Source organism: Scyliorhinus canicula, chromosome 15, assembly GCF_902713615.1.
Source record: "Scyliorhinus canicula chromosome 15, sScyCan1.1, whole genome shotgun sequence".
NCBI classification, from domain to species: domain Eukaryota; kingdom Metazoa; phylum Chordata; class Chondrichthyes; order Carcharhiniformes; family Scyliorhinidae; genus Scyliorhinus; species Scyliorhinus canicula.
The window spans coordinates 892,479-908,889 of NC_052160.1; the positions used below are offsets into that span (position 1 = coordinate 892,479).

A 16,411-nucleotide genomic window follows, 5' to 3' on the forward strand; every position below is an offset into this window, starting at 1 on the left:
GGCTATTTCTATCTTAAATATGGCTTGTTAAATGCAGCGAAAACAAATGTAATTTAGTATCAAGACTAAAATATACAGTAAGATTATCAAATGGCATCAAGTCAAAGTGCCTATGTTTAATAATAGCACAGTAATACGTTACCAAACTCCCTTTATATGTCCCTCATGGCACAAACTTAGGATGCACAGAAACACACCCTGAAGCCAAATGAAGTATCAGGCAATTCTAAATTAAGATTTAATTCGTAAGCTTCTGTAAATAATTCAATAGCTATTCATTTCAGAGAGATGTAGGACTGGAATGAAAGCGGGAGCATGTTTATTTGGTTCGTGTTTTTATATTAGAAGGGATATCTTTTTCTCACTCCTAACTCATGTCTTTAGTTTTGACAGCGTTGAAGGGTTTCCACATCTGGTCACATAAACCGGAATTCTCTGGCCGTTGGGATTGTGTTCCCGTCAGCAGCACCCCCCCATCTGTGAGTTTCCAAGCGGTGTGGGGTGGCTTCAATCGGAAATCCCATCGAGAAGCAGGGGTGAACGGTGCACCGACGAGAAACACGCGACTGGGGGACCGGACAATCCCACCCAGAGTATTGGCCAATGCAAACAGATTTCAAGTTACACATTTAGTATTTAAAATGAGATCAGCTTGCTTCAAAAAATTATAATTCTTCAGCAATGACAATCATACAAATAGAGATAAAAGGTGTAGATTAATGTCACTGTTTCTGCAGAATATTTGGGAATTGTATTTATACAGAAACTGAAAACCTTTTCAATGATCCATGGCTATTTCTTCTTCTGAGAATATATATGTAAATTTCACAAAGAATAGATTGTAGCTGAAATCAACCTGCACATCACTACAATTATTCTATTCTTCCCGACTGATGACATGAATTACATTCACAACATGATATCTGGAAAAGACATTTGCAAAGGAACGGAGTGCTGTCATCTACTTCTACTGCTCAGAACCAGAATCCTCAAGAAGCACAAATAATGAATGAAATGAAAATGAAAATCGCTTATTGTCACGAGTAGGCTTCAATGAAGTTACTGTTTAAAGCCCCTAGTCGCCACATTCCGGCGCCTGTCCGGGGAGGCTGATACGGGAATCGAACCGTGCTGCTGGCCTGCTTTAAAAGCCAGCGATTTAGCCGAGTGAGCTAATAATGTATCTACTCGAACAAAACTCAGTACTCCATTATACAGGGGAGGTAGTGGCATAGTGGTATTGTCACTGGACTAGTAATCCAGAGATCCAGTATAATGCTCTGGGTTCCCGGTTCAAATCCCACGATGGCAGATGGTCAAATTTGAACTCAATAAAAAAGTCTAATGATGACCATGAAACCATAGATGACTGTCGTAAAAAACCCAGCAGGTTCACTAATGCCGCCCTTAACCTGGTCTGGCCTACATGTGACTCCAGACCCTCACAGCTACGTGGCCTAGAAAGCCACTCAGTATAAGGACAATTAGGGATGGGCAACAAATGCTGGCCCGGCCAGCGACCCCCACATCCCATAAAAAAAGTGGAACACCAGTTTTCCAACACTATTCCCGTTTTATCTTGAAATCACACAGCCAATACAAAACAATTCCAAAAACAGGCTCACTTGAAAGAGTTGACTCGGCCTTTACATACTGTGGAGCGGCTTCTCAATTCCCCGAATAGAATGTGTTAATAACAACTTACACACATAACTCTCAAACCCCGTCTTACTGCCAACGCAGCAATTGTGAATGAGTTTATTTTATACACAATGATGTGAATGTCTTAAAGCACATTACAATAAATTAACAGCTTTGAATAATGGACAAGTTCTATCACCCTGAACAAGATAAAACTGGGAGGTAGCTTTGCATCACTCATTCCTTTAAGAAAAATTACGTTTGCAAATGTTGAGGGAGCTAGGGCTTATCCCACTGGAGCGAAGAAGGCAGAGAGGTGACTAGATAAAGGTTTACAAGTTGATGAGAGGCATGGATAGAGTGGATAGCCAGAGACGTTTCCCCAGGGTGGAAATCGCTGTCACGAGGGGACACAATTTTAAGGTGATTGGAGGAAGGTATAGGGGAGATGTCAGAGGTAGGTTCTTTACACAGAGAGTGGTTGCTGTGTGGAATGCACTGCCAGCAGAGGTGGTGGAGTCAGAGTCATTAGGGACATTTAAGCGACTCTTAGACAGGCACATGGACAGCAGTAAATTGAAGGGGTGTAGGTCAGGTTGATCTTAGATTAGGATAAATGGTCGGCACAACATCGTGGGCTGAAGGGCCTATACTGTGCTGTACTGTTCTATGTTCTATGTATATGCAAAACACTCAATATTTAAAAATGCACAAGGAACACAGGAAATAAATTTCACTTGTCAATTAATTGAGGTGCTTTCCAGCTAATACCATGCCCACGATTCATTGAGAGATGTCAACTGCAATATCTCATCTACATCTAGGGAAGCTGATAAAATGTTTCTCCAATGATGGATACAGAACTGACTAGGTCACAGAAGGCAGAGAGTAGCTTTTCTGATTGGAGGGCTGTGACTAGGGGTGTTCCGCAGGGATCAGTGCTGGGACCTTTGCTGTTCGTAGTGTATATAAATGATTTGGAGGAAAATGTAACTGGTCTGATTAGTAAGTTTGCAGACGACACAAAGGTTGGTGGAATTGCGGATAGCGATGAGGACTGTCAGAGGATACAGCATGATTTAGATCGTTTGGAGATTTGGGCGGAGGGATGGCAGATGGAATTTAATCTGGACAAATGTGAGGTGATGCATTTTGGAAGCTCTAATACAGGTAGGGAATATACAGTGAATGGTAGAACCCTCAAGAGTATTGACAGTCAGAGAGATCTAGGTGTACGGATCCACAGGTCACTGAAAGGGGCAACACAGGTGGAGAAGGTAGTCAAGAAGGCATACGGCATGCTTGCCTTCATTGGCCGGGGCATTGAGTGTAAAAATTGGCAAGTCATTTTGCAGCTGTATAGAACCTTAGTTAGGCTACACTTGGGAGTTTAGTGTTCAATTCTGGTCGCCACACTACCAGAAGGATGTGGCGGCTTTAGACAGGGTGCAGAAGAGATTTACCAGGCTGTTGCCTGGTATGGAGGGCATTAGCTATGAGGAGAACAAAGAACAAAGAACATTACAGCACAGGAACAGTCCCTTCGGCCCTCCCAGCCTGCGCCAATCCAGATTCTTTATCTAGACCGGTCTCCTATTTTCCAAGGTCTACTTCCCTCTGTTCTCACTGGAACGACGGAGGTTGAGGGGCGACCTGATAGCCTGATAGAGGTCGACATAATTATGAGGGGCATAGACAGAGTGGATAGTCAGAGGCTTTTTCCCAGGGTAGAGGGGTCAATTACTAGGGGGCATAGGTTTAAGGTGCGAGGGGCAAGGTTTAGAGTAGATATACGAGGCACGTTTTTTTTTTTTTTTTTACACAGAGGGTAGTGGGTGCCTGGAACTCGCTGCCGGAGGAGGTGGTGGAAGCAGGGACGATAGTGACAATTAAGTGGCATCTTGACAAATACATGAATAGGATGGGAATAGAGGGATATGGACCCAGAAAGTGCAGACGATTTTTGTTTAGAAGGGCAGCATGGTCGGCACAGGCTTGGAGGGCCGAAGGGCCTGTTCCTGTGCTGTACTGTTCTTTGTCATCGCAAATATTGATGTACTGCTAAACCGGAGGCTTGCCAGCTTCCTGAATTCAAAGGCTTAAAATTTTAACTTAAGGGACACAGGCACACAAAGCTGTGGTCAGGAATCATCCATTACTGGCAGCATGGTGGTGCAGTGGTTAGCACTGCTGCCTCACGGCGCTGAGGACCCGGGTTCGATCCCGGCTCCGGATCACTGTCCATGTGGAGTTTCCACATTCTCCCCGTGTCTGCGTGGGTCTCACCCCCACAACCCAAAGATGTGCAGAGTAGGTGGATTGGCCACACTAAATTGCCCCTTAATTGGGAAAATGAATTTTTTTTAAGAAAAGGAATCATCCATTATATGTGGTAAAACAGCAATTTGAAGGCACAGCGATTGTGATGTTAATTAATTTATTTCTGGGATGTAAACATCACTGGTTAGGTCAGCATTTATTGCTCATTCCTAATTGTCTTCGAGATGATAGCGGTGAAATACCATATTGAATCACTACAGTCCGTGTGGTGTAGGTACACCCACAGTGCTGTTGGGGAGGGAGTTCTAGGGCTTTGACCCAGTGACAATGAAGGAATGACAATATAGTTCCAAGTTGGGATGGTGAGTGATTTGGGAGGGGAATTTGCAGGTGTTGGTGTTCCCATGCATCTGCTGCCCATGTAGGTCACATGTTTGGAAGATGTTGTCAAAGGACCTTTTGGCGAGTCGCTGCAGTGCTTCTTTTTGATGGTACAGACGGTTGCCACTGTGCGTTAATGGAGGAAGTGAATGTTTAAGGTGGTGCATGGAGTGCCATTCAAGTGGACTGCCCTGTCCTGGATGGTACCAAGTTTAATTGGCTGGTCCAGCTCAGTGTCTGGTCAATGGTAATCCCCAGGACGCTGGTAGAGTGAGATTCAGCAATGCTATTTAATTCTCTTTGCAACTCCCACACTGGCACACGTTCAGAAAGAAAGATATGGGTTATCATAAATACCAGGATAGTGTGGAACTGAGGATGTCGCCCCACTGCTTTTCTGCCATAGAGCAACTTTCCTATTTGTGAGAAGACCATCTAAATTAGTTAAAAAACTACAGCAATTAAGTCACAAGATTAGATCCATGCATGTATTGCTGTGTATAAGCTTGATCACATGCAAATACCTACAGGTAGTAAACCTGTCAGCATCAGGGAGAGAGATGGTGTGGGACTCAGTTTGATTGACTGGCTGCTGGCGAATGAATTGGCCCAAAAGGCTGTACTCTGCCTGGTAACAGATGGTGATTGGATCCTATCCCATTGGAATGCTTTTCAGAGTCCCAAGGAATTTCAGTTTTGATTCTGGCAGCACAGAGGCAAGAAGCGATTTTCTCTTCAGAAAGCCGGCGAGTGCTGTATTTCTGAAACCAAAGACCAGCGTCTCTTTTCTCTCTCCAGAAAAGCTGCGAGTACTGTAGTTCTTAAATTACAGAGACCTGAATGAAGGATTCTACACAGAAGAGCAGTGCAGATTGCAAACAGAGACTTTAACCTACAAGCTTGCTGTGAAGGAAGAAATGGTGAAAAACCATCATCTGAAACAAGGACTCTTTTTCCTTCCACTTATGATTTTTATCCCTTTCCACCCCTCTGTGTTTATCTGTCTTGTGTATGCGTGCGCACATGTGTGTGTATGGCAAGTTAAAGTGGCAATTGGGAATTAGGTAATAGTTAACTAGTTGCATTTGCTGCATATTTCATTATAGTTCTTGTTAGAAAGTGTTTACATTTACAAACCTGGGGATTGTAATTATTGGGCAGCCAAGGGCCACAGACTTTGGGTATTTTTATAAGAATTATTGGTCAATTCACTTGTGTTGTGACTCTGGAGCACGTGGAGTTGGAATTGACCATGCACTCGCCCAGGGGTCACAACACTGCATCTACACCACAGGGACTGCAGCGGTTCAAGTAGGCAGCTCATCATCACCTTCCGCAGGGCAACTGGGGATGGACAATAAATGCTGGCCTAGCCAATGACACTCACATCCCACAAATACATTTAATAAAGAGCAGATCCAGGGGACAGGTCACCCCTTAGTTATTCATTGATAGCTTTTTGTTCTTTGATCTTACCTTGTGAAAGACACTGGTTCGCAAGAGCGATCTGTCCCGAGTGCAAATAGAGATTAAGACGTGCAAAGATACTGGTCAACGATGGAATGGTAATGAAGCAATACGCAGCACAAGCCTGGGAATTGGAGAAATAAAAATTGTTAATCTTATGAGGAACAATATGTAGCTCAGTTGTTCTAGAACTAATTTTGGTCAAACATTAACTAATGATTAATATAGTGAACCTTCAGAAATATATCCTCAGACATTTAGATACTCCAGCTGAACATTTATCTTTCATGCTCTCATGTACAAATGTAAGATAATAGCCAATTAAAATTTATATTATATTATTTAAATGAGTTACAACAGACTAACGTTAGTAAGGATGATTGACATGAATCAGTCGCATACCAGTAAATCCTGGAAGTCTCATTCTCGCCGACAGTCCAGCTGTAGTGATGCTGAACTAAACTTCACATTCAAAAATCACAAACTTTACCAGCGCTAACTCGCAATAATAAAAATGAAATTAAAAGCAAGCATTATAGCCTCGAGCTTACATGGAGGGTCATCATCATTGGAGTATAGTCAGGGGGATGGGGGCATATTCGGGGGGGTTTTGGGGGTGCAGATGGGCTGAGGTTGTAGTCTGTGCAGGTAGTTGTATTCGGGGGTGGGGTTCTGCTGCTGTAGTCAGGCTGGGGTTGTGGTCAATGGGGGCGTGATTAGTGTGTAGTACCACAGTGGTCAGGGGTGGACAAATTTAAAAAATAATTAAATCAATAGTTTTGGATGGTTCCAGGAGCAGGGTTATTGTCCATCAGATGTTTAAACATCCCAGGCAATTCCTGTACAGTCCTTGTCTAGAGACTTGCGGAGACTTCCACAGCACATCTTCTGGGGTACCTCTCAAGAAGCGGAATCTCTGGGTTCATCATTCTGATCATTCATTTATTTTTTATTTATCCTGCATACCTTTTCTATTTGTTTTATCTGTTTTATCAACTTTGGGTTTATTTTGAAAATTGGGGCCTTTATTTCTTTTTATTACTTCATCAGACTTACGAAGCCAGAGCTCAGAGTGCGGACAGGGGCAAACCCCTAATCCAGCTCCTTGCCTGCTCCAAAAACCAATTCAAATTCAATCCAATTCATGGTCCCCAAAAGAAAGACATATCAGATCCAGGCCTCACGCTCTGGAGTTTCAAAGAATGAGAGGTGACCTCATTCGAACAGACAACCTTTTTACATGGCTCGACAGGATAAATACAGGAAGACTGCCCCCCCTCCCCCCACCCTCCGGCTGCAGGAGGGGGTCTGGAACCAGGGGGACAATCTCAGATTAAGAGGCAGGCTATTTCCGAATGAGATGAGAGGATGGTGAATCTTCAGAATTCTCCACCCCAGCTGCCTGTGGAGGCTCAGTCACTGAGTATGTTCAAAGTTGAAATTGACCTATTTGTACATGTTAAAAATATCAAGGGATATGGTGATAGTGCAGGAAACTATTGTTGAAATAGAAGATCAGCCACCATCACATAGAATGGCAGGGCTAACTCAAAGGGTTAAATGGCCTGCTCCGTTTCGTACTTTACGAGAGACATTTTTAAAATAGTTAATTTTGATGAGAAAAACCCTGCCAGTTTTTCACCTAATTAAACTCATACTGTGGAATCAACCAAAACTTCAATCTTTAGTCAATATTGAAGCATTATTGCAGCATCACAGAATTGTTTCAGGCAGGAGTTTGCCGTTGGGCCTCTGCCCCTCCACCAGCTTTTCAAACGGGCACCATGGCTGTTCCCTCGTACCCTGCACATTAATCATCTAATTCATCGATTGAACCTGCCTGCACCACACTTCCAGGCAGTGCACCCCAGACCCAAACCACTCGCTGGGTGAAAAGCTTTTTCCTCACATCACATTTGCTTCTCTTGCAAATCATTTTAAATCTGTGCCCTCGCATTTTTAATCCTTTTAAGGGTGGGAACAATTTCTCCCCATCCACTCTGTCCAGCCCCTCATCATTTTGAGCACCTGTATCAAATCTCATGTCAGGCGCCTTCTCTCAGAGGAGAGAAACTCTCCAAACTATCCTGAACCTCATTCTTGTAAACCTAAACTTCTTGGTATAATACTGAAGGTAAGATTTTAGGAACATATGCTGGTTGAAGTGGAGTAGAAACACTGTGGATATTTTGCCCAGAATCAATAAGCTAAATCTCTTCCATGTTTATAGATACTTTGCTCACAGTACTGGAAGCATGTATGGATTAAGGCAAGGGGTCAATTCTCAAAAGCAGGTGGATTTGGATCATGGCTGTGTGAATGTAAACCTACTTGTGACACTAATAAAGATTATTAAAAATGAAACAATCTGGAACAGGAATTAACTTGTTTACTTTTGTTATTGGAAGCGGGATAAGGAACGGGCAATCAACTATCCCACAGGAACTGCCTCGGATATTTGGGTTGCATGCTTTCATTTTAACAACTGTTCTCTTTTTAACCGCACGTGTTCAGATTTCCTGCACCTCAGATTAAAAGGTGATGGGTTGAATTCATTTTAAGTACCGTTTACAACACTGCTATGTGCCAGGAGTAATAAGCGGTACTCAGTAGACAATCTCCAACATTCCCCCCTCTCGCCAATCCCCCACCACGGTCTATATGTGCTCTACCTCCGACTACGCTGAGGAGGCCTTATCCGCGACGATCTCTCAATTCCCTGTATCTTAGGTCTTCCACCCGAAAGGCCTCCAGCTCATCAATCAGCTTGTCTGTAGCACAAAACGTTTCTTCAAGGGCCCCAGAAGTTAAATTCTGCTGTGCATTCAGGAACCCGTTCTTCTCAACTTCACAACATATCCTCACACTGAAACCCTCGCACTCAACTGAGCTCACCTCAAGATTAAAATCCCAGCTGTGGCAACTCAAACATGATGTTTCACCCATGATTCAACAGGGTGATCCCTGTGTGCAGCTCAAATCTAAAATACTTCATGGCACCGCAAAAATCTAGTTGCTGCTCAAAACAAAGTAAGAAGTCTTACAACACCAGGTTAAAGTCCAACAGGTTTGTTTCAAACACGAGCTTTCGGAGCACGGCTCCTTCTTCAGGTGAAGAAGCTGAAGGAGCCGTGCTCCGAAAGCTCGTGTTTGAAACAAACCTGTTGGACTTTAACCTGGTGTTGTAAGACTTCTTACTGTGCTCACCCCAGTCCAACGCCGGCATCTCCACATCATGGCTCAAAACAAACACAGAGGATCCTGTCACTTCTGGAATATGAAGAGATTCACTTGATTTCTTAATAAAAAGCAGTTATCAAATACAATGAAATACTTAATATTTCATCATTCTTGTATTGATGTTTTAAATAATTACCCAGGGACTGATAACCCAACTAGTCATGATACACTTCTGACTTATGACAACAGTGATTAATATCTAGTTAACCAAGTGAATGTATTGTTAAAATTAAAATACTGCTTAATTTTCATGAGTATCACTCAGGAGAATTTTACATTTGAATGTTTAAAATCTTAATGTACATTCTAAAGCAGATGCAACACAGTCTCAGATAACAGATTTGGATAAAGACATGACCACACACAAAATAAAAAGCAACTTGCTCTTATTGTTATGAAATTCTATCTTCCCTCCCTCTCTGCACCCCAAAGTTGGCATGTTGATATGATCTCAAAAAGTGAGCCAGTGCGATGGACAGAAAGGTCATTAATTTATTACATCATGGTGCTGAGTCAGAGTAATAGTTTGAAGCTGTATTGGTGGGGAGGGGGCTTGTGAGGCAGGAGGAGAACGACAGGAATTGACAGAAGCATTGGCCCCTTTATTCTAAAGCAGAAAGTTGCCTTTTTGTTTACACTGGAGCAGAGAGGATCAAATGAACATATTTCCTCTCCTCTTGCTGGGTACCCGTGTCATGCAGACCAGAAGGTCCCAGTTCTGATCTCCAATCCACTGAATTAACTTAGCTCAGACAGGGCAGCAAAATGGTGCAACAATTGACCTGCAGACCTCAACGTTTCTGGATTGATGCTGTGGGAAGTCTGCATGTATAAAGAGGTAATACCAAAATCAGACGCAGCTGGAATGTCCTCTTAGTTGAATAGACCAAGAGTAATGGGGAATATACATGAATAAAGGTCACCGGGCAAGACGTGGAGAATGTCACTGAACTGTGACCCATTTTATACCTACAGGAAAACATACTAAAATAAACAGAAAAGTAACTAAATATCCAAGTAAATAGCTGTATTTATGATTTGTGCATCTCACAATGGGAATCATACAGGTTAATATAACCGGTTACACTTCATACAGGTTAATATAACCGGTTACATTTCTTGTGCAGACAATAATTAAGTTTGACACTAACCCTCACAAATGCTGCTGTCTTTCTGGAATGATTGCCTTTCATAACTTTCCTGGTTTCCATGGCGAGCTGATTTACACTCTTCACAGAAAGAAACACAAGCACCACATGTTCAAAACCATCTTTACATTTTCCCAAATGATATTTCAACATTCAGCGCTTTATCACAAAATCAGAATACAGTTTTACTAAGTTGCATGAATTCCAAAATCAAGTTCAGGTTCTGGGAGTCTAAATGAACTTTTGTATTTTTTAACCAATTTCATCACATTTTGATTCAAATTCAAATAACTTTATAAAATGTGAAATCTTCACTGTGCTGCAATTTGCGATGACCAAGAAACATTTCTAGGGCATTGATACACTCAGCCAGCAGGAGCAATTGACAAACTGTCCTGAAAATGTATTGAGTGACAGCGCCCCCTCCTGAAATACTCAGAAATGTGCAATTACAACACAACAGAAATTGAAACAGCACCAAATACTGTACTATACCAATTATTGACGTGGGTAAATGTACTGCTGAGCACAAGGTCAGGGACGGAATGAAAACTATATAGGCTCAGCTCAAATATAAATTTAAATTTGATCTGTGATTACTGTCTACTCACATGGGTCAACTGGATAAGAACAGGCTCCAAGTTGCAAAACGTGGATCTGGCTTCTACGTAAAAGCTTAGCTGCTGCTCAAAGTCACGGCCAAATGAAACCTGTTCATCCAATCCAAGAGAAAAATACAAGTACCTTCAGTGAGTCAAAATCACAGTGGATATTAAAAAAATTCAAATGAATACAAACTACAGCTTACAAAATAAACCCGTCAAAAACTATCAACAGTAATAATCTTTATTGTCACAAGTAGGTGTACATTAACACTGCAATGAAGTTACTGTGAAAATTCCCTAGTCGCCACATTCCAGCGCCTGTTCAGGTACACGGAGGGAGAATTCAGAATGTCCAATTCACCTAACAGCACGTCTTTCAGAACTTGTGGAGCACCCGGAGGAAACCCACGCAGACACGGGGAGAACGTGCAGACTCTGCACAGACAGTGACCCAAGCCGGGAATCGAACCTGGGACCCTGGCGCTGTGAAGATTTAGGGTCGAGTGGAGCTTAAGCATTCCACCCAGAGAGAACGAGCAGGTGATCATCCATCCAACTTGTTTTGCGTGCTTCTTACCAACCATTCATGGCAGGAATGATACGAGTGTAACTTGTCCTAGTCGATCGGGAGCTGCACAGAGCAGCAAACTCTTCAGGAAAAGAATAAAAGTAGAGAAAAAAAGGAGCAGGCAAGCAAAAATGATGTGCCGTTTGACTTGCATTAATATAACATTCAGAGAATGTATTGCATTGCCTACTGTGACATTAAAGTCATGTAATTTGAATTATCTGATCACTCATTAATTCTCATTTTGCTCTTACATTGAATTAGGCTATTGGATACATTTGCTTTTTGTGTAAAAAGGTCTTTGAATGATAAATATTAGGCTGTACAGTTTGAAACATTTTGGATCTTTGTATTATATAAGAAATAGAAACAGGAGACACCAATGTAATATTTCCAAATTTGCTGATGATACAAAACGAGGTGGGAATGTGAGTTGTGAGGATGAAAGGAGACTTCAAGGGGATTTGGACTGGCTGTGCGAATTGGCAAGAACATAGAGGATGGAATATAATTTGAATTACTGAATTATCTACTTTGGTAGAAAAACAAAGGCGAAAGGCAAATTATTTCCTCGGTGTTGGGTGTCCTTGTTCACGAGTCACAAAAAGCTAGCATGCAGGTGCAGCAAGTAATTAGGGAGGTAAATGGTCTGCTGCCTTCACTGCCAGGGGAGTAAAGATGTCTTGCTGCAATTGTATAGAGCCTTGCGAAGACTGCATCTGGAATATTGTACACAGTATTGTACACACTTACCACAGTGGGTTCACAAGATGGGATGGCAGGATTGTCTTAGGAGGAGAGCTGAGGAAACAGGTTTGTATTCCTTAGACGTTCTAAAAATGAATGATCTCATTAAAGTTAACAAAATTCTCGGGGGGGGCGACCGAGATATGGAGGAATTTCTGCGCTCAGAGGGTGGTGAATCTTTGGAATTTTCTACCCGTGAGGGCTGTGGAAACATGATCATTGAGCATGTTCAAGACAGAAATCGACATTTCTGGATGTGGAGATAGCGCAGGAAAGTGGCATTGAGGTAGATAATCAACCACAATCTGACTGAATGCTGGAGTTGGCTCGATGGGCCGAATGGCCTACTCCTATGTTCAATGGCCCCAGAGCTTGCTCCAACATTTAGTACCATCATGGCGGATCTTTTACCTCAACAACACTTTCTCAACCATCCCTTGATTTCCTGAGACACCAAAAATCTGTCCATCTCAGTCTTGCATATATCCAATAATGGAGCATCCACAACCCTCTGGGGTGAAGAATTCCAAAGATTTACAAACCTTTAAGTGAAGAAATTTCTCCTCATCTTAGTCCTAAATGATCAAACCCCTTGTTCCTGAGACTGTGACCTCTGTGCTTTTGATTCCCCAATCAGGGCAATCAATCGCTCGGTGTCTACCCTGTCAAGCTCCTTCAGAATTTTGCAGATTTTAATGAGATCACCTCTTGGTCTTCTGAACTCCAGAGTCCTAATTTACTCAACCTCTCATGAGATTTTGATAAAACTTTATGAAGACTTACAGATTTCCTGTGATTAACAAACTGTCAGACTGGATTTCAGAATGCAAACCGCCAAGGGAAAGCATTATTATGAGAGAAGAATTTAAAGCGTGCCTTGGGTTTAAAGTGGAGTGGGTATTCGATCACAGCCATCCTGTGCACTTAAAAGGGACTTTGTGTGTTAATGAGATCATTGTAGCGCAAGGTGTACTTTGTCATCTACATGCTGAGTGCTACCTTGTTACATTAGAGTGCAACAGTTTGGCGAAATAGGGAGTCTCAAAATTTTAAATTTTAAGGAATAATTTAATGGCTAATTTAAATCTAAAGTCCAGGAAGGTGAAATTTAACAAGGAAGTATTCAGTGAATGGCCCGACACCGGGAAGTTCCAAGGAACAAAGGGACCTTGGTGTGTTTGCCCATAGATCTCTGAAGGCAGAAAGGCAGGTTGATAGGGGTGGTGAAAAAGGCATATGGGACACACACTTTTATCAATCGAAGCATCGATTACAAAAGCAGGGAAGGCATGTTGGAGCTGTATAGAAGTTTGGTGAGACCACAGCTGGAGTAGTGTGTGCAATTCCACATTATAGGAAGGATGTGATTGCACTGGAGGGGGTGCAGAGGAGATTTAGCAGATGTTGACTGGATGGAACATTTAAGTGACAAAGAGAGGTTGGATAGGCTTGGGTTGTTTTTGCTGGAGCAGAGATGACTGAGGGGTGACCTGATCGAGGTGTAGAAGATTCTGAGGGGCATGGACAGGGTGGATAGGAAGCAGCTGTTCCCCTTAGTTGAAAGGTCAGTCACGAGGGGTTACAAGTTCAAGGTGAGGGGCAGAAGGTTTAGGGAGGGAATGAGAGGGAAAACTTTTTTACTCAGAGGGTGGTGATGGTCTGGAATGCACTGCCTGGGAGGGTGATAGAGACGGGTTGCCTCACATCCTTTTTAAAGTACCTGGATGCACACTTGGCACATCATAACATTCAAGGCTATGGACCAAGGACTGGCAAATGGGATTAGGTAGGCAGGTCAGGGAGTTTTCGTGTGTAGGTGCAGACTCGATGGGCCGAAGGGCCTCTCCTGCTTGTATTTTCTGTGATTTGCTATTTAATTTAAGAGTTATTTAAGAGTTGCTCTTTTGATTGGGTGAAGTTTAAACAGGTTTAAAACCGAATTTTGCAGGCTCTCAACTGAAGCAAGACAACTGGTTTAATCCAGTTTCAAAAGCTTTGAATTAGGGGCCATAAAAGGAGTGCTCCGTCAGTGCACCTTATTTCATTAGAGCACAGCTGGAGTTTGGTGAAAAGGGGAGGAGGTGATCGGACCATTCTTTTCTCCGATTGGTAAGTAGGACCGGCGAGTACCTTTGCTCTTTGAAACAAAAGTAAAGACTCAGGGAATATGGAGCAGAAGGAGAAAGAGGAACTTTCTGGAATTCTTCCAAGTACAGAACACTGGAGGTCAGAGAGAGAGAGAGAGCGAACCTGCTGAGCAGCAGCTGAGCAGACCAGTGGGTAAACTTTAAAAGGAGCAGCCCTGTGTATCTTCACTCAATCCACAGGCAAGGATCTAGCAAATTGAGTACAATATTTGAAAATGAAAAACTGTCCATTTTGGAAGGAAAATTAAAAGAGAAGCATTATCTAAATGGAGAGAGGCTGCAGAGCTCGGAGATACAGAGGGATCTGGGTACCCTAGTGCATGAATCACAAAAGGCTGGTATATGGGTACAGCAAGTAATTAGGTAAGTTAATAGAATGAGTCATTTATCACAAGGAAAATGGAGTACAAAAGTAGGGTGGTTATAGATGTACAGGGCCCAGGTGAGAGCGCATCTGGAATATCGTGCACAGTATTGGTTACCTTATTTAAGGAAGGATGCAAGTGCATTGAAAGGGTTATGGTTAATTCAGAGATGGTTTATTAAATTAACACCTGGAATGGTGGGTTGTCTTTTGAGAAAAGGTTGAACAGGCTAGTCTTTAGCCACTGGAGTTTAGGAGAGTAAGAGACGACTTGGGGGAAACATACAAGATCCTGAGGGGTACTGACAGGGTGGACGTGGACAGGATGTTTCCTCTTGTATGAGAATCTAGAACTAGGGGTCACTGTTTAAAAATCAGGGGTCGCCCATTTAAAACTGAGATGAAGAGAATTTGTTCTCTGAGGGTTGAGAGTCTCTGGAACTCTCTCCCTGAAGGCAGTGGAGAATGTTTGAGGCACAGGTAGGTAGATTCTGGGGCTTGGTAGGTTATCTGGGGAAGGCAGGTTGCAGATTTGAACTTGCAACCAGATCAGCCAAGATCTTATTAAATGGCGAAGCTGGTTCAAAGGGGCTGAATGGCCTAATTCTGCTCCTTGTTCATAATTGTTTATACTCAAATTTCTCAGACTGCTGTGAGGGCAAGCCTCATTGTTTTTTTTTTTTTAATTGTTATTCAGCTATAAATGTTTCTTGCTGTATTAAATGCTTAACTTGGCTAAATATATTTTCAAAATATTTGCTGCCCTCTGCTTCATTTCCTTAGTTATATGTTACAGGCAGAATCAAAGTTCCCCTCATTCCTTCCTGCAAATCCTTCCCCTTCTTCAGTTTTCCACATTCCCACCTGCAGATTGCTCATGGATGGCCCCTGGTTCTCTGAACTTCTCACAAAACATGAAGTCTCCACAAAAGGCCTGAATTACAGGGACTCAACCTTTCTAACTAATAACCCCGCTGATGTCAGCTGAACAAACATCCAGGAATACCTCCAATCAGACTGCCAACACTAACCAGCATTGCAGTTTTCAGCCTCAGAGTCAAATTGCACCCCCTACCTGCTGGCAGAGGGAAATACAGGTGCAGTTTTGGCTGCATAGAAGTCAGAAAAGTTAATTGTTTTGTAAATCTCTCCATTCTAGAAATGAATGGGGAGTTAATTTGCTGGTGGGATTGCAAATGAGCTCTTGGGTATATCTGATTGACACGTCAAGCAACACAGTAGTTGTAGGGGTAGAGGGTGGGGACATACTATTTGAAGGTAACAAATTGTTTTACAGCTCTAAGGAGAGATGATTCTGGACAATTAAGTGTGAGTCATAATTAAAGGAAGCAAAAAGTTTAAACTTTTTTGCATTTACGCTATTTCAACTGTTTTGTTTTATTTGAACTTGTCTGTCATCTGTTCAGCACGGTAGCATGGTGGTTAGCATAAATGCTTCACAGCTCCAGGGTCCCAGGTTCGGTTCCCGGCTGGGTCACTGTCTGTGCGGAGTCTGCACGTCCTCCCCGTGTGTGCGTGGGTTTCCTCCGGGTGCTCCGGTTTCCTCCCACGGTCCAAAGATGTGCGGGTTAGGTGGATTGGCCATGCTAAATTGCCCGTAGTGTCCTAAAAAGTAAGGGGGGGGGGGTTGTTGGGTTACGGGTATAGGGTGGATACGTGGGTTTGAGTAGGGTGATCATTGCTCGGCACAACATCGAGGGCCGAAGGGCCTGTTCTGTGCTGTACTGTTCTATGTTCTATGTTCTAAACGGAGAGTGTAATGACGGCTGGGTGTCAATCTCAATTCAGAATATCCCACTTGG

At 42.7% G+C, this 16,411-nt stretch overlaps 1 protein-coding gene across 1 annotated transcript in view; it reads right to left on the reverse strand.

The window, feature by feature from the left end:
* vps35l (VPS35 endosomal protein sorting factor like) overlaps nt 1-16,411 on the reverse strand; it is a 131,988-nt gene that overhangs the window by 44,618 nt on the left and 70,959 nt on the right. The window contains 3 exon segments of the mRNA XM_038820076.1: nt 5,779-5,893; nt 10,161-10,238; nt 10,769-10,867. Coding sequence (XP_038676004.1) covers nt 5,779-5,893; nt 10,161-10,238; nt 10,769-10,867 — 292 coding nt within the window.